This window comes from Lonchura striata, chromosome 8, assembly GCF_050655825.1.
Source record: "Lonchura striata isolate lonStrDom1 chromosome 8, ASM5065582v1, whole genome shotgun sequence".
NCBI lineage: Eukaryota > Metazoa > Chordata > Aves > Passeriformes > Estrildidae > Lonchura > Lonchura striata.
Window position 1 is genome coordinate 6139522 of NC_140710.1, and position 19616 is coordinate 6159137.

At 40.5% G+C, this 19616-nt stretch overlaps 1 protein-coding gene across 2 annotated transcripts in view; it reads right to left on the reverse strand.

The window, feature by feature from the left end:
- Nucleotides 1–19616, reverse strand: part of ZFYVE9 (zinc finger FYVE-type containing 9) — a 56530-nt gene that overhangs the window by 10299 nt on the left and 26615 nt on the right. For both annotated transcript variants that reach the window (XM_021529383.3, XM_085586254.1), the window contains exons 5-13: nucleotides 18136–18235; nucleotides 14376–14552; nucleotides 13878–14047; nucleotides 13024–13147; nucleotides 11778–11900; nucleotides 10414–10569; nucleotides 3432–3656; nucleotides 994–1076; nucleotides 186–290 (exon numbers count right to left, since the gene is read on the reverse strand). In XM_021529383.3, the coding sequence (XP_021385058.1) occupies nucleotides 186–290; nucleotides 994–1076; nucleotides 3432–3656; nucleotides 10414–10569; nucleotides 11778–11900; nucleotides 13024–13147; nucleotides 13878–14047; nucleotides 14376–14552; nucleotides 18136–18235 (1263 nt within the window). The remainder of the gene's footprint in view (nucleotides 1–185; nucleotides 291–993; nucleotides 1077–3431; nucleotides 3657–10413; nucleotides 10570–11777; nucleotides 11901–13023; nucleotides 13148–13877; nucleotides 14048–14375; nucleotides 14553–18135; nucleotides 18236–19616) is intronic.

Here is a 19616-nt window from a genome sequence, read left to right on the forward strand (position 1 = left end):
TTAATTAATAGTAAATGGAACTGCATTCTTCCTGTGAAACCAGGCTCATTCACTTCCAAAAGCTGCGTGCATCACACAGTTAGTGTTTGCTTTTGAGGCATTTTGCTTTAGTTGTAGTGAATAAAGTAAAAATTCCTCTAGATCACACAGGAACTGTACACAAATGTATGTTTTATAAGCATTACCTCATTATATCTGTTGCTAGGTATTTTGATGCTGGTTTTTCTGACTTCCATATCAACCACTAAACCTTGGACCACAGGCAGTGTATACTGGTAGTTTCTGAAGTCCTGAGAATTAAAACAAGATTTCAAGTTAGCTACGATCACCATCATTAACACTGTAGGTTTCATAACTATCCTGGTGACTACTACTTAGCCCATTCAAATAACTGTAATCAGTGACTGGAGGTAGGGAGGGACAGAGTCACCACAGCGTGTAACCCATGTAATTGCAGTACACAAATGAAAGAATATCTCTTACATCAAAATTAATGCTCTCCAGCCCTGAATATCATCACTGTATGTAAGAAAATTTGCTCTCTGTGTTCTGTTACATTACTATATGGAGTTATTAGTTTTTCTAGCGAGATTAGTTTTTCTAGTGAGATTAAGTCATGCATCAAAGAGAATTTCCTATATTGAAAATACTTGCAAAGTAGGAAGAGATAATAACATCCCTTCAGTTGGAGCACAATGTAATCAGAGAGCTGTGACTACACACTGATGACCCAGCACTTCTGAGGAAGCAGTCTGAGCAAACAATGCACTAATTTCAAGATCCAAACATCCTCCAGCAAACAGGTTTGGGATATTGATTTGGGTACCTTGTTACAATTCACTGTTCTGTTGACAGCTAAAACCCACTCTCAGTAACTGCAAAATCAACTACTTCCTCTTGCATCTCCTGGACCTTCCAGATACCTGGAGCCCCCATGTCTCCACACAGATCCACTCACACCAATGGAATGCACACATTCCATCACAGACTTACTGCAAGGAGGTTCATGATTGTGTGTCCAGTCTCTCCAAACAAAGGCTTACGGAATCTGACACTAAAAAGTGGGCATGGATAAACTGGAAAAAACCAGAAAAGAACAGGTCAGATGGAAATTTACATATTCAGATTCTGCAAAACCAGACCCAAATCTCATCTGGTTGAATGTGGTAAGCAGCAGCTAAAGAAGAGAGTAGGAAGACTGCAATTTAAAAAGCAAAAGGGCAGAAGGGTTCAACATTGTAATGACCTCACATGTGTCATGGCTGCTTGCTCACCATGCTAGAAACAAGAATAATTATGTGGAAAGCTTACAGGTGCCACCATGCAGGACTGAACTGAGTGACCTGGGCCCTGATGGCAAAGATGACCTTTCTTCGTGCTTTTTTCAGGATGCTTCTTGGAAATGGCTTCTATTTTTGCACAACCATCCTGCTGTTCTCCACTACAGCATCATCAGTCTTTCTGTTCTGTGGCTAACACATAACATTCAAGTGATAATCCAGATTATTTTATTTCCTGTTTTCATTATTTCATGAGAATCTGCCAAGCTCCACAGGGGTACATCAAAAACAATTTAAAGGACATTTATGGTATGTCAGTGATGTAAAGTATCTGCATTCCTTGGCTGACATCCATACCTGTAAAACATCTGATGCAATTCTGAGTGTAGGGCATGGATCTGGCTGCATTACGTTATGTTGCAGCAGAAGCCATCACAATGTTTGGAACATGACTCATGCACTGGTACATAATGCCAAGGTTTCCTAAACACATGCTTGAAGGAGGATTCCTAAGCTATCCCCAGGCAAACACTCAGCCTGATTTCCCTAAACGCCACACTCCCAGTTCCCAGTGTGGTCATAAGGGACTGCAGAGCACTCAGCATCATGTGAATAACATGAGGATTTCCTGATGGAAATCAGCTCCAGCTCTGCACACTGATTTGATACATGGAAGCACGACACACCACATGCAACCAACCCCTGCACAGTGCCCTGAGGCACCAGCAAGGGCTGAATTTCCTGTGTCTGCCACCCTGGTTTCAAGCTCCATCCCAGATGCACCGAATTCCCTGCGCCTGAGCTGCTGGGCTGACCTGTGGATGCTCAGCAGATGTTTTCTGCACACCCAGCAACCCGAGGGCCTCCTGCATCTGATCTGCACAGCCAGCAGCACTGAACAAATGGCTGGATTCTGACAGCTCCACCAGCAAAGAGGATGGAAGGAAACCCAGAAAACCTGGGCCACAAAGCAGCACCTTCCAGGGAGAAACTGAGGCAGTGCCCTGCAGTCACAACTGGCACAGCTCAAGGGAATATGTCTAAAACCAAACCATAGCTGTAGGAATGATGCAAAGCCTGGCTTCCCAGGTACTTTTCTTTGTCACTATCAAAACACTTCTTTCTGTGCTCAGAAACAGATGTCACATCCAAAATATGAGCATTTTTGTTTGTTTTTATAAATACTTATGGGAATAAATGTACTACTTTAAAAATGCATGCAGATACATACAAAAATCTACACACCTATAACATGAATGTTTCTTTGTACAAGTTTAAGCTTCAAGCCTCATCCTCAGAAGGCAAATTTTGAGAATTTTATTTTTCTCCTCCAGCAACACACATATTTTGTGGAAAATTCCCAATGTTCTCAAAACTTTAAAAGTTAAAGTGACAAATCTCTGCATAGCATATTATAAAACTTATTTTAAAATGTTATTTAAAACTTATTTAAAATGTTCTGAAAAAGTTCTGGAAAAAATTAACAACAGACCATTTTCATAGTAATTTAGATTAATGAGACATGCCAATTGAAACTGCAGATGAGCAAAACATAAAATTTTTGGCCCATTGTGGTGGACAAACTGCCAGTAATGTCTTTGCTCCAGCAATGGTCAATGTCTTTTCAAAATTATTTTATCTTAACTTTATGCCAATTTCATGCTAACTGCTAAGATTTTATTCAGATGAAACATTCTCTCCAGCCTATTTATTATGAGTTCCAACAGAATTTTTGCAACAAACTGCCAAGTTTGTTGCCCCTGCACACATATTGTTACTCTCTGGCCTTAAAAACCTAAAAGCAAATGGTCTTTCGTTTCAGCATAGAAAGAGCTTAACATCTCAAAGCTCTCCCTGGTGCTAACTACACCAGCTAATCAGACTTGTTCTGCACATAACTCTCAGGTCACTAAATGGATACAAACATGCTCAGAAACAGATTTGTCTCCACAAAAACCTCCCTGATGACCCAGCAGAGCTGTAAAAAGGCCGTAAGTCCCATCACCACCTCGGTGCTGCACTGTGGGTCTGACACACAGCTTTTCCTTGCCTGTTTGAGCCTGGGTGGCTCTGACAGGTAACAGTCCATGGCTGGGAGAGTGCTCTGAAGCAGAATTCATCCATTCCCCTCCAGCAGTGCCTGCTACTCACGCCTGTATTCAGCTCCAAGCCTCAGCATCAGCCGGATGGGGAACACTTTGGCCCAGGGCGTCTCCCACTTCTGGATGAGGATGCCAAACAAGTAGGGTGGGGTTGGGAGCACCAGGTCCTGCAGGGACTGATAGGTTGCTGACACGTACAAGAACCCTCCGTGTTCTTTGCTTCCAAGGAAGCTCTGGCTGAAAAAGGAGTGTCCCAGGTTGCCAACAATGTTACCTATGGGAAAAAGAGGAGTTCATGACTTCACTGGATTGAGAACTGAATCAAGAGTGTCAGGAGTTTTTCAGAAGGGAAAAAAAATCCGTATTAAATTCACTTTTCTTCCTGTGTATTAACCACATCTGAAGCAATGATTTGCTGCACACAGGTGCTCAAGTTACCTCCTGTGCAAAAGTGCCCCAACTTGGCCTTGATACTTCCAGGGATGGGGCAGCCACAGCTGCTCTGGGCAACCTGTGCCAGGCCCTCACTGCCCTCTCAGGATATCACAGGAGAGTTCAGGCCAGTATTGCTGCTAAGGTGGTACCTGAAATGTCCCCCTGGCACTACAGACACACCCACACAAAGCCTTTTCTCAGTGCCTTACTCAAGGGACTTCCACTGCAGAAGCTGCTGTTGTTTGAACTAAACTTTTGAATTCAGCTGCAATTTAAGGATGGATGTGCACCTGGTCAAGCAATTAATGTCCCCTGGTTGTCCTTCCATTTAGGCAAACCACTGGGGCTTGCTCAGACATATATTGAAGATCTAGGTCATTTCAAGAATTACACAAAAGACTGTTTATTTCATTAGTACACTTAATGTAAAATGCAACTGAGAGACACAGGGGAGAAACATCACTAATTTTTATTCACATTTTCACTCTTTGATGCTTCTGATTTCCAAAACTGTTTACACTCAAATGGCTGAATGAATCTGAATGCTGATTAGGTTATTATAGCATCCAACATAGCATTTAACATCGAAGCAAAGAACCATGGTGTGATTCCTTTTATCAAATGACAACAACAGCATGCAAATAATGTACAGAACAGCTGATCACAATTCTCCATAGGAAGATGTGAATATTAATAGTGCTGATTTGCTCTCACAGAAAAAGGCAATTTCTGAGAACATGGTGTGCTTGATCACACCACTCATGAGGAATTGCATGGGATTGAGGTACTCATGCAGACCTCCTGGGCTTCTGCAGCAATCCCAGGCTTTCCCACCTGCAGACAGAGATGGCTAACTAGGAGTTTCTGCTCCTTCTCCACCACCAGAGTGTTTGTATCTGAACTCAAAGCAGTTATGTGCACGTCTCCATCTGCACATCCACTGGACACTACCTGGAGAGTTTCTTCCTTTTACACACGATACACGCACAGACAAATGCCAGGTTTTAAGTAAGTAAAAACATGAGTCACAGAAGAGATACTTTGACATCCTCAGTAATACAAGTTATAATAATACAGCTATTCCTGCTCTCCCTCTGGAGATGTGGCCATACTGCTTTGCACTCCTCCAGACCACCCTGGCACAATCATCTCTCAATATTGTCCTTCACATTACCTTGGGTCCTCCAGCTTTACATATAGTGACTGGCAGGTCTGTAAACAAAAGGCTCCTTTTAGACTCCAACTATCAAATAAGCTCAAGGGGTTCCTTATTTTTCACATTTCATGGCCCTTTGTGGATTTTTTCTGTACTCACAAATGCTGCACAAAGTAAGATATTAGGTTCCCTGTTAGAAGGTGACAGCTTTGGCAGCCCCGCATCCCATAGCAGGGTGAGGCTCGTTCAGAGTTTGCCACTGTCCTGCAAAGACAACCTGTAATTTTACAGATAGACACAGGCCAAAGCTGACATGATCACACAGATCAAACTCCAGAACTCTCAGAGTGGCTACAACTTCTTAGCTGAGCATGCTTGATGAAAAGTAGCTACTGATCAAACTACCATGAATAACAGAGCCACATCAAATGTCAGCTGCCAAGAATCCCTGCTCCTGCCTATGTGCAAATGTAGCTCTGTCAGCTGTGCTGGGACACTAATGCCTGCTCAGTGAACCACCAGTGCACCAACGTGGGCATCCTGCTAGTGAGTGCAAACCAGTGTATGCTCTGGTGTTCATGAGAAATATTTTCACTTATCTAAAATAGCTGCTGGCACTCGTTTGCTTTTGCAGTTTCCACCTACCCTCACTAATCGCCTCTTCTTCATTTATACTTCCTTTTCCCCTTCCCATCTGTTCTTACCCAAATAGAGCTACAGGCCTGATAATAAAGTTACTTGGTGAGGTTCTCAGCTCCAACAACATGATCACAATAATCCTTTTTACCCTTCAAGTGTATGACGTGTATAAACTGCCAAACTGCACCAAATTCTGCCCCCTCTTCTGTGTATTTTCTGTGTGCAAGAGGCCAGGCAAAGTGCAGCTGTACAATCCTGTATGGATCTGAGACGTGTGGCACTGCCCACTGGAATGACAAAGCAACCAGACATTTCCACTTGAGACTGGTGCCAAGTGCTGCAGCATGAGGGGATGACTACTTATTTTTTCTGTTTCAGGAGATGGAGCCTCAAGGCTCACATGCCTGGGATGCCCCTTAATAATAATTTTTCAGCCAACAGAAACATGGAAAAACCCTCAGAGTTGAATCTGCAACTCAGCTGCTCAGCCCTTTCCTTCCATAAACCACAGCATCATAAATTACTCCTGACACAAGCAGCTTGCAAAGTGCAAGATCCAAGAGGCTGCCACCACTTCAATAGGACAAATTACTGGGATTAGGTAGCTGTGCTGCAATTCATTATTTATAACTGCTCAAGAGCTTGGATGTGGACAGCATGGGAAGAAGCAAGTGCTATCCTACACACTTCTTTAGTGCCCTTTTCAGTCAGCACAACCAAGTTAAAAAGCTTCTTTGGGCTTGTCCCTCAAACATTTCTGGCCTCACCAGGGGCTGTCAGTCTTTCCTGCCCTGTCTCTGAAGGTGATTCCAAGCCAAGGCCTCACCAAGAAGTTGCTATTCCCAGCCTGACATTGTCAAACCAAACCCACTGCACCATTACACATTTTAAGAACAGAACTGTTTCAGAGGCTTGTAGAGAAAGTGTAGGCGTCAGAAAAACCTTCAAAAATAACTATACTTTGCAAAAGCATGTAATTTAATTTAAAACACATCACAACTTCCTTTCTAATGAGGCAATCTCAGAGTGAGCAGAAAGGTGCCTTTCCATATATTAAGTTCTAGCACCTGATACCTGACAACTGACATTATTTAGGAAGTTCTTTTCAGTGTGCATGATGCATCTAAGCAGTTCTACTGGAGGTCAGTACTTATTCTCTTCTCAATTATACTGGGTTATCCTTGACTTTAAATCTTAAGCATCCCTACAAAATTCTCCAGAAAAAAAAAGATGCTTTCATCCACAGTGTTTTGAATTCTTCACTTAGATACCTCTCCATGATGAACAATGTGCTTTGTATAGCTGTTTGGCAATCCCTTCTGGCCTCAAAATAGTCTATACCAGGAAAGGTAGACTGGGGGGGGGGGGGGGAAATTCCTGCACTGGTTTACTGCCCTCAATGTGTGGTGAAGCCAGTTAGGTACTTTTACCAAAAAAATTCTTAATGCATGCTTCCTATCTTTTGGTCAAAAAAAAGGTAACGGCATCCAGACTCAGACAAGGCATTTATTTGTGGCTTGGGAAAGTCCATCAGCCTTATTCCACTGCCATCCAGAACAGCCAGGAATTGCCATGCACCAAACTCTGCTGGCATCCTGAAAACCCCAGCACCCGAGTCCTGCAGCAGGAAATGCAAAGCAATATTCACCTGTGAACAATCTTGCCAGATGGATTTTCTTCAAGAGCAACTGAGCACATTTCCTTTGGAAAAGGAACACAAACCAAATCACTCCAAGAGCCACAAAGAGCAACAGAAGAGCCAAGACCATGAATGTACCCTGATGCCCCAACACATCTGGTGCAGGTGCCAAAACTGAGAAAAACCTCCATATCAGCTCCACATTCAAAGTTCTGGCCATAGTCAGTGTCTCTTTATTGAAACACATCAGAAAGTAATTTGGAAAGAACCTACTCCTATTGCCAAGGGCCATAATGCTTCACTTACTACCAGTGAGAGCAGCAGCTGCCAGCATCCAAAACTCTCTCAGGCTACTCTGCGGCAGTGTTCCTAACATCACTCACTCACCTCATGCAGTTTGATTTTGTCTCCACCTTTCCACAGACCAATTGCAGGGGTGTATTAGTTAGTTAACATGTTCTCTGTTCAGAACATCTACATGGGCTTCTTTACAGATCTACTATTAACTACCACCATATTTGATTAAAACCATGCTGGGTAAAAAAAGCACAAACTGTATCTGGGATAGACCCACCCTCACAAGGAATATCCCCAAAAACCAGGGTGACCAAAAACCCATTTCAGGCAGTTGCCAGATTTACATTTCTACTACAAAAGTAACAGTAGCTTTTATTGTCTTCCAGCACAGAGCTGATGCACTAGGGCATCTCTGGCAGCACTACATTAACACTTCCAACTGCCTCAAAGTACCCATTCAGATGGACAGAAGTCCTCATTTTCCCATTCACTGCCAGGCCTATAGCCAACAGACAAGGATAATCATGGGATTACTACTACAGCACTGCAACTACTACAACCACAACAGAAATCATTAGCTTCCAATTTCAAAACAAGAAAAGCAACACAGCAGGGAGCTTGGTGACAGAGGGGCCAAAGGAAAAGAAAGTGATGAGAAGTGAGCAGCAATAAATACTTGCCTTAACTGACTTTATTTTTTTATAACTTGCATGCATATAGCCTAAAGTGAAAAAGACCATTTTATCCTTCAAAATCTCTCTGCTACCATCCCACCAGAGCCAGCCTGCAAACAACACCCAGCACAGAGGGCAGGACTCTGCCTCCAGAACAAGTCAGCCCCTCAGGAAAGTGGAAACATCTGGGAAGAGGCATGAGTACATACAAGTACTTTGTGCTTCTAGGCTTGAGCACAGAATTCAAGCTCCTAAATTCATGTGACTCATGAAGAAATCATTTGCTATGGACTGGGCTTTAATCCAACAAACAAAAAGGGATGCTGTGTTTTCCCGCTGAAAACAAGACCAAGAAATCTAAAATCACTTCAAAGCAATATCAACAACATAAAAAGTAATTCTTGTTTCCATTCCAATAAAAAGTACTGTATGTGCCTTTTTATTTTATTACTGTTTTTAAGAAAACTTATAGTAAACGAAATAAATAAAATCATCCACAGAATTTATTTCAGTTTCCTGATATAGAACACATTTAAGCCGACATATTATATAATGAAAAATGAAATGGCAAGGCAGGCTGTTAAATAGTCTCTAAATTCTACTGGGAATTCTTGTTTGCTCTAAATGTCTAAATCATCTCACTGCCAGGAGAGGTGCAGTACCTCTGAAATGAACAGCTTGGAAAGCACGGCTCCACCTCCAAGAGCAGAACTGCTAACCACTTCCAAGGGATTACAGACACCCAACTGAAACCCCTGCAGCATCACCTCCTCTCTGCCTGAATAATATTTAAAGCAGCCAAGTTACAAATATGCTAACAGATCCTTCTGCCTCTCAACGCATGCCTTGGAAAGAAAAAAAGGATGGATGTTGAAAGAGTATTCCCAAGTGCTTTGGGAATTCATCAAGGTGCACTATCTACAAAACCTGCAGGCATTATGCAGTAACTGAAGATATCTGTCTACTCATCCTTCATGTCTGAAACACAACACACAGCAGATCCTACCAAAAGAAAACACACAGTGGAATTCTTCAACAGCAACATTTGGTTTCTGATTAAGAATTTTACAATAGTAAGCAGCTCTTTGCACCAGTGGAATTGTAGGATATCAAATTACTACCACTACAGTACTAAAAAAAGAATTACAAATACATTATGTAGGAGTTATAAATTATGTATTTCTGTAGTGTAATTATACAGAACTTCATAGCAATATACACACCAAGCTGGATTTATATCTGCAATATACATATATATGCATTTATATACACATGCTTGCCATTTTTCATATCTATCTCCCTCTGAATAACATCATTATAAGACAAAGAAAATGAACTGAGGTTTAGAACAGTAGTTGTTTGCCATGCACACGAGATCCATTATGACATGAGATAACAATACATTCTGAACCTGGCAACCTCCCTGGACAAGCTGACCTTTATTGTACAAAGATATTTTAGGAAACAAATATCTTTCATTATTTTATTAAAGTACTGGATTCAATCACTCCAAAGGCATTACAAATGATAACCAGAACCTCCTGTAAATGTATTTTCAGCATATAACCTTAATGTGATTCAATTTTACCTCTGGAAAACAAGCTTTATCTTCTGATGAGTGGAACCAAATACTTATAATATTTCCTTATGCAAGGATTTTTGAATTCTAAGGTTCAACAATAAAACCTAGAAGTGGAAGCCTATTTACTTAGTAAATGTAAAATGTGCAATGATTTATATAAAAATCTTGCAATCAAAGATACAAAAATTCAGAATTCAGGGATAGTTTCTGACATGCTCTACAGTTCATTCTAGGCAAACATATATATATATATTATTTTAAAATATAAATAGGATCTCCATAATGTAGTAACAGACACAGGCAGTATGAGAATCAAACTTCTGAACTACCTGGTCAGGAGATATTGAACATACTATCCACAAGAATTCTCAACATTTTCTTTCTGGCTGGAAGATCTTTGGAGCAACTACCCAGGTTAGCAGCATTTTATCTGGTGAGATGACTAGAACACTGGATGCTAAAACCCAACAACTCATCTCCCTGTCAGCTTTTATCCTTAATATATATATATATATTTTTTTTTTTTTCCCCAAAAAGAGCCGTCTGCTGTGACAAAAATGTATCTGACCCTGTATGATTTTTAACATTTTTAACAGAGAGCATTCCTACCTGCTAAGGCATCCCGGTAAAGTTGCACAAAATGGTTAAAGATATCCTTAGGCAAGCATTTCTCATCAGGCAAACACTGCAGGAGAATGATGATCTCCGACTGCCCCACGGCGTGCATGCCTTTCGTGGTGAAACACCAGCACTTCCTGTTCACATCTGCACGGAGGCAAACATGGATCAGCAGAGCAGACTTGCAAAAAGGATGCCTAAATTTCACTGCAGGAAGACAGCTCTTGCAAGGAGCAGTTTTACAGCACGTATTGTTGTGTTATCTGTCACACAGACAAATTACGTCCTACATCTGTTACCGTGAGGGCAAGCACATCCAAAACAAGAGCAGCTCAGTAATTCCCAGTTTACAGCTAAGGAAGAACCAGAGTATTACAGCTCCCAGTCAGATTTTGGGATTAACACCACAGAACAGACTTTTAGCAGTTTCTGTATTCAAATGAAAGGACAGGATTTAAATGTGAACCAAGGAGCCTGGGAACAGGCTAGGCTGTTGGCTGTGTGTACAATGATCCAGACAATTAAAACAGCTTCCAGCAGTGATATCTTTCTTAATATATGGAGACCTAGATGTCAGGTGTCTCCATGAGACCTCACTGTGTTGTTCTGCTTCACAGGGATGTTAGTAATGATACATGTTCTGAGATTCATTTCTTGAGACTATAAAGTTATTGAAATAAAACCTGTGTCTATAATATATTACCTTTTCATACATTTGTAAAACATTGTACTGCAATCCAAGAGATGCTGAAAGGTTTATAAACAACTTAATAACACAAAACTGTCCTTCCCAATTTCTCCATCGTGTTTCTATCCAGTAGAGAACAGCTGAGGAACCGGCATGAGAAGCCATCCATGTGCCTCCCCACTCCTCCCTCAGCACAGGTACACACAGGCACAGGACACAAAGGGACAGAAGAGGTGCACAGGGGCATGGAACCTCTGCAGTATTCGGGGATCCCATCTGCTTTTTCCAGAATGGGATGACAGGGGAATAAGTGAAGCAACCAAAGGAAAATGGGTGATAAAATACCCTGCCCTGCTAAGCTCTACAGGAGACACTGATCTCCAAACATGAGATTGGAGGCTCTATCAGTCCAGTTTATATTTTCTACATAAAATTATTTATGTAGAATATATTTAGTTTATATTTTCTACCTTAAATTCTGGTGATACCTAAATCGCCAGAAAAGGGCCTTTTGACATTTAACCTAATATGGCTCAATACAAAGTTTTCAACCTGTACACTTTTTCTGAGACTCTCCTACCAAATAAAAATGCTGCTGCTCCTACTGATAATCTAGATAACATTCCCCTTCTCATAGACTAATACTTATTTAATAATAAACACTTACAATTTACTATTTTTACCATGGACAGCAAATTAGCATTTAAAACAAATACTAGAGGGTCAGGGCCACCATCCTCCAGCTGCTGCATGACAGAGATCTGAGAAGGTCTCTCTTCCACAGCATAGTCTACGAAAGAAGCAAACACATGAATTACTGGTATGGACTCTACATTATAATCAGATAACCCCAATACAAATTCTTTTTACTGTTTTGACCGTTTAGACAAAAATTTATTTAATTATTGCTGGTTTAAGTGATTGTTTCCTAGACTGGTATTTTCAAACTTCAACCGAATTTATGAGATAGCCTCTGTGCATCCTTAGAAAGGTGCATCTTGTTTCAGAAAAATAACTATTTTTCAGTATTAACTAGAGGAGAAAATTGAAATCATATTGAAAAGTGTGTCACAATGTCAACTGAAATCCCAAATGACTAAGAAGTTAAGAATTGTTAAGAATTTAAATCACAGTAAGGCTGAACTACCTGAACTACCATAAACAGCTAACACAGGATGGAACAGATCTGAAATTAAATACTGCTAACATTTTGGTTTTGACACTATCCTGAAATAAAAGGTTACTTCCAGCTTAACATTAGAAAAGCACTGTGACAACAAAATATCTAATAAGAATAAAACAACCAAATAAGAGAAAATAAGTTAATTCAAGGAATGTATTAAAGGATGTCATGAAACAGACTGTGGAAAGCAATTTCACATAAACACACATTTTCTAATATTTTCAAAATTAGTTTTTAATTTTCTGAAGCCTCCTTGATTTGGATTCTTTATAAGGGGATATCACAATGACTAAAAGCTATATTGTGGGCCAAGATGTGCAATAGTGTTGTTGAATCCAGTGCCTGGAGATGCCTCAGACACAGCCCATGTTCCTGAAGAATTTCAGAGACGGGAATAATGAATATTCATAAGGCTAATTAAAACCTATCTCTGTTTGAAACATTCCCCACAGTCTGATTAGTAAAGAAATTAGCACATGTTTCTGGACTGCAGTTAATTTTTTGCTTAATGTTTTACTTGTTACAGGAATTTCATTGCAAGGTGGGGCTCTTCCTGGATGCAAATAGGGACCAATTGTGCAAGTGGCCAACATTTACCCATGAGTGCTTACTGAGAATTCCTTCCAATATTCAACATACTGCCAGCATCTTATTTTTAAAATAAACACAGTAGCCACTAGATTATTGCATCTGGTAAGCATAAAAGCTGGCTGCCAAATTATGCCCTCACCTCCTTTTACTCCAGTGGAGATGAGAATTGGAGGAAGACCATCTTCAGGAATCAGATTCATTGCACTGCCAACAGGACTGCCAACCTGAGTTATATTTCCCGAGAATACAGAGGCATTATCAGTCTACAAGAAGCAAACAACAAGGAAGGACAACATTAAAACAGTAATAATAATAAAAATGTAAGAGCTGGATGGATAAATTATTATAGATGTAGGAGTCCATGTCTGCTGGAGAAACAGAAGCACCAAGTAATTTGGCTCTGTAACAAAAGAAAATAATGTGATAACTCCTGGATGTGAACTATTGATAGAAGATCTGCTCAGAACCTGTAACTCCCTTCTCTAACATCATACATAGCCCTTTCTTCACAAAATCTTAATGCATCTATGTCCATTTGAACTTTTTTCAGAGTCTCAATTCCACTTACATGGGGTATGGTGGACTTAACATCGTTAACTTTATCTGCACTTTCCTGCATACTAAATTTTGTGACAGAATATTCTTCTGATCCACACTCTGATTATCTTATTGTTTCAAAGTCCTTACTGACCACAACTCACCTTTTTTAAAGCACGTTACACAAATATCCTTCACACACCAGCTATAGAGCCAAATAGCTGGAAGCCACAGAGACAACAAACATTCTTAGTGCTTTGCCCCAAAACTCTTCATTTAATTTAAAAAGATATGGTTGTTTCAGCACTCTGCAAGCATTCAAATAAGGACAACACTTGCCATGCAACATATTACAACAAGCCTGAGCAGATTTCCTACATCAGTCTTACTGCAGTCACCACAGCAGCTCACAGGCCACTCACAACACAGGATTTTTAATGCCAAACACTCCCTTACTTCTGCTGATGAAGTGTTGTTGGCCATGGGCTTTGATGGATCATGAGACACTGCTAAGGTTCCCGTGGAAGTTGTCCCAGCCACTGTCAGCTTTGCTGCATCGGCAACCTCTCCATTGGGTAAAATCCCATCAGCAAACCAAACACGCCTTTGTTCTCTAGGCTGAGCCACTGCAGAGAACGTAAAAAAAAAAGCATTTAACATCTTACAGCAACATTGGCTAGGAAATTGGAAAATCTGAGTATAAAACAGCAAAACGGAAAAAATAAATATAAAAATGTGGATTGGAAGGAACTTAGGATATCACCTAGTGCATTCCCTATGGCAGCATCATGTACAGACACAAACCACAGTTTACATGTCCTGAAAAACCTGATGTCCCTGTTGAGGGCAGGAATAGCACACTGGCATTAGCCATAATTTGGAATGGATGAAGTGCAGATATTCTTCCTAAATGCTTACAACAGGTAAACTGGAAAAAAAAGGAAGTGTTCCTACCTTCTGCTCCAGGATGCTTCAGAACTCCCACAGGTACCATGACAGTGGGAGGCGGGGAGCTCAGGGCTCCCGAGGCCTGAGCCTGCTGCAAAGGAGGGATAGTAGAACAGTATTCAGCAGGATTGTTAGGGTTAGGGCTCTGGCTTGAGGCACTCATCATGTTCTCCCAGGCTTGAGCTAAAGCAAACAAAGAACAAGAGCCATGAACACAGAGGAAGATATCCAACAGTCCAAAAATCTGTGTTAAGTTTTCAGCTGCTGTCAGTATGGACCCTGCCACCTCCCAAAGACCATTTCCTCCATGTAACAGCCCAGGAGACTAAAATTATGCAAGAAAAACACGAGGAGAATCTGAATTGGCCCTGTGCAATAAAAATATCAGTCCATAGAGAAGTATTTTCTGAAAATACTTCTTTTTACTTGAGTGATGCTTAGTTCCTCATGCTTCATTTTGTTTTTGTCTTCCAAGATTTAATTGAAAATAGTCAATGTGTACACACACACACACACACACACATATATATATATATATATATATATCACAATGTATGGAGAAATAGACATTTTCACTACAAATGTTTCATACAAAATACTTGAGCAGATTTAGCTTTCATTTATGATAAAGAGCACACTGCATTTCTTTGTGTGCAGGGCAGTTGTGTACAGATCAACAACTTTAATTCTTAACTGTAAAAAAACCCTTATGCTACTAATTTGGAAGGCATGACTTGAGCCTTAATTCAAATGGCCAAAAAATAACACATAAATCTTCTTTCTCAACAACATCTATCATAGGAAAATATCCTGCAGTGAGTAAACCAGACTATCTCCACAGTGCTACTTCTTTTTCACCTCTAAGGAAGGCTTGTAGCAAGATGCCAGAAAATTCACACGTGTGCTTAAAATTTGTATGGTTGTTTAACCCACAACCATATTAGTGTGTTAAAAATAAATGCATTTTTTGAGTCAGGCATAAATATGATGGCACCTAAGCTCTCAGAACATGTACATCCCTGGCTCCTTCAGCTGCAAGTTGTTAGAAAACCAAGGTGGAAATAACAAGACCAAAAAAAAGGCCAAATAGAACTCAACAGAACATAAACCCTCCTGGTTCCCCCATCAACCTGCAAAACCAATAGTGAAATGATTGTCAATGAAAAAGGTATTGGCATTCCAGCTGGGAAAATTACTTGAACCAAAGCACGTTTTGAACAGCAATTCTATACCAGTTATAGTAAAAGTCCTGAAAGAAGAAAGTATTTAAAATGCACAAAGTTACATGTCCAGGGCTCCTTTATTAGAAAAGTAAAAGAGCATTCTTAAAGCCTTCTTTAAATGGAGCAAAGTGCCAAATCAGCACATCTATCAACTGAAAATACACTAAAATAGCATTAGAAACTGATGAAACACATACCCTGGCCATGGAAACGTGCCAGAAAACACATAACCCTCCCCTCACACCCCAGTCAAACACAAACCAGGTTCTGAGCAATCAAGTGAAATAATAACTGCTTTTACAGTTCCTACCCCTGCTTCCAGGTCTTGCCAAGATTAATGCTTAACCTGTTGCACTGGCAGGGACAAAAGCCCCAAAAGCTGCACTGACAAAGAAACTGGAAGGATCAGGAGGGGTGGGATGCACTCAGGCTGCAGGTGAACTGACCCAAAGCATCACCACGAAGCACTGCAGCAGGGACAGGAACACAGGGAGACAGGGCAAGCACAGCACTGGCCTGGAAGGAACAAGGCACTGGTGTCACTGCTGCCATCAATGTGCATCTGCCCTGGCAACAGGACAGAGAGGCTTTCAAATGAAATCATTATAATATGATCAGTTTTATTATGTCTTTTTCAAACAACACTTCTGTTTCAAGAAAGTATTTACAGATTCTTCCTCTTCCCCCAGATGAAAATTAATCCTACTCATCACAACAGAGCCAGCTGTCTTTTGCTAAGTGTATTTTTCTTGTACACCTTGAAATGTGTTCATTTCTCCATCTCAAAATGTAACACTTTAGAACCCCTTCAGCATCATTACTGGGACGAGTTTTTAATTTCTAGATATTATAACTTACAATTTCCTGTCACCTTACACATTTGGCCTAGAGTAAAGAATTATTAATAATTAAAACCTACCACTGCACACTGATTAATGTATTTTTGAAACAGTCCATCTTTTTGAAATTTTCTGAGAAAATTATATTCCTGTTTAGTAACAGATACTGTCTATTAATTTCATATTGCCATCTCAAGATTAAGCACTCAGTTACTTTCAACCAAACCTGAACCAATACTCAACTTCTTTGGAGAAAAAATATACAGCTATGACCTTAAGTTTAGTGTTTTAGTTTAGATGTTCAACGAAGTAAGAGATCTTTCTAAAAACAGCCAAAATAATCCACTATGCAGTACTATGTAAACACAATGCCAAAATTACATTGTGTGATGCTGACACAAACCACAATTTTCCTAACTAATTCTTGGTTAGAATCTTTGTTGGAAGTCTCCAAAGTTTATCTAAACAATTGCAGCAATGGAGATTCCATGATAAACCATCCTGATAATTACTAAACACTAATCCTAACAGAAGTTTGCATTCAGAGCCTGAATTCCTCTGACTTCTCATCCTATCTTTTACATGCTAGAATGCACCTCTCAGACCTTCCTCTACCACTGAACTCACTTCTGGCATCAAGTTAGAGTAATCCATATATATATATATTTATACCACCCCAGGACCAAGACACCCATTCACTTTCCCACTAATAAGCCAAAATGCCTGGAATTTCTCATGATGAGACAGGTTATCTCATGAATGAAGCACCCACATGGGTCTTCTCTCAACCTAATCCAATTTCTCAGCCTTCTCAATTCAAGACAGAAGAACCGAATATTGAGTCTTCCAGCAGCAGCTGTCTCAGTGTCATGGGCGTAACTCAGCTGGACAAATCATCACCCAGAGGTAACTGCCAGTGTGGGAAGTTCTGGAGATTTTCACAGGCCCCAAGAGAGTGCTCTGAGTTTCCCCATGTTTATAGCACAGCTCTGAAGTGTTAATACAGTAAAGACCAACACACAAAGTACATTCCACAGCCTGCTGGTCAAAACAAGAGTTTTTCCATACACCACGCAGAGGTGATAGAACTTCCTTTCAGTTCTACATGTGAATTTCAGAACTACCTGGAACCTCTCTCCTGTGTCCATGTTCTCACCAGGCTTTTAGCCACAGCACCACCCTGGGTTTGACACTCTCCAGGAATGTGTGAATATAACCATCTAAGCTCAGCTGCTCACATTTGGGGACCTGTATTTAGACAAGATGTCCTACTCTAGCACCAAGGAGTTAAAAAGAGGAGTTGGATTAATTTGTGGGTAAATATTACTTTCCCAGTCTCCTATAATGCATGATCTAGAACAGGCACTACTGCATTACTTTACTCTTTGGCATTCCATCTAAATGTGTAGCAGGTTATCTGCTCAGGCAACAAAGGATACAGAGTACACTTCTGAATCAACCCCAAAGTCACAGTTTTTGCAATCCTGGTAGAGCACTCCCAAATGAAAGCTTTCAAAACTCACTGCAACCTTACCAGTTTTTCTACTCTTCACAGGGATTCCATGCCAGCCTCTCAAAACATCTTTACTGTTTTAGAATACTTACCCATACAATGAAGTATTTTGATTTTCTTTTTAGATGGCCTCACTGCAGCTCCAAACAAAGCAAGTGAGGTGCCACATCTCAGATTCCCTGCCCACTCACCATTCATCAGCACTGAGTGGCAGATCACACACACTCTGGCTTCCTTTCGGTCCATGTACAGCAGCTTGCACTTCAGGCTACAGCACGCAGCACAAAACACCTGGAACACAGGGGAAACTGCTCAAGGGTGTGCACAAATATGGGACAAACTGATGGACCTGGACAACTGAGTGTCTGCAAAGCTCCTGAAATGCAAAATACAGAGGTAAAAAAAATCAGTATTTCCCCATTAAAGCCACAGTGACCAATACCTACCCAGGGTGCCTGTACTACTAATCCTGATGATTATTTTGTGGAACACATTAACACATTTTGTCCTGATAGTGCACTGTGGTGTTTTCAAAATTTGTTTGGCATAAATGACAATGGGGGTAATAAATACCTACCACATTAAAATCCCTCAGAGAATTAACAATTTGGGAATTAACTTCAGTCATAAAAAAAGCATGAGTACTTCCCAGAATTAAATAGGAATTCAATGCACAAGTATTCTATATATATAAGAGACTACTATAGCACAGATTAATTCAAACTTAATTAATTAATTCTTTGCAGCAGTACAATTCATCTACATGGAATTGGCCAGAAGGAATTTTTGGACATCAGGAGGAATTTCTTCACAGAAGGGGTGATTAAACATTGGAATGGCTGCCCAGAGAGGTGCTGGAGTCACTGTCCTTGGAGGTGTTTAAGGAAAGACTGGATGTGGCATTCAGTGGCATGGTCTGGTTGACAAGGCAGTGATCAGTCATCAGACAAGACTGGACTTGATGATCTCAAGACGTTTTTTCCAACCTAAATAATTCTGTGATTCTGATAGCAATTCCAGCTGTTTAATCTCTTCATATCTAGCAAGCTATTCCTCGGCTGAGGAGGAACAGTGATTATCAAAATGCTGTTAAGTGTTAACCATATAAATCAAGACATTTAAGAAAGCTGAATGACATTAGTACTGCATGAAAATCTTGCTCCATTTCTGTAAAAAAAACTTATTTTGACATGAATACAAACACAACAGTAGGGAGAACTCAGGAACTGCATTCTGGGCACCCTGGCTGCTAAAGGGTCTGGGGCAAAGCCCAGGGAGCACAAAGTGCTGTGAAAATGCAGCTGCAGTGCTGGTCCCTCTCCGTTGAACCAGCTCTAAAAACTCCCCAGTCCTGGGCAGAAAACATTCCTGAGGCTTTCCAGACAAGCAAAACCATCAAACATGAGCATGGCTTGTGCACCAAAACACACTTGCATGCAGCCATGATCCTACAGTAGCAAATGCCTTCTCACAATCCTGCAGAACACATGCCCTTAATGATTTCTTTTTTGTTTTAAATAATTATATTGTCTTTATTTTAAAAAAAAAAACAGTAGTTCCTCAGGGTTATTTTTCAGGTGATGTGAAGATAGTGATGAACATTCACTTCCTGCAGAAGGGTAATCTCACACTCAGGCGATCTAGAAACAGCAGCAGCTGCCTAACAAATGAG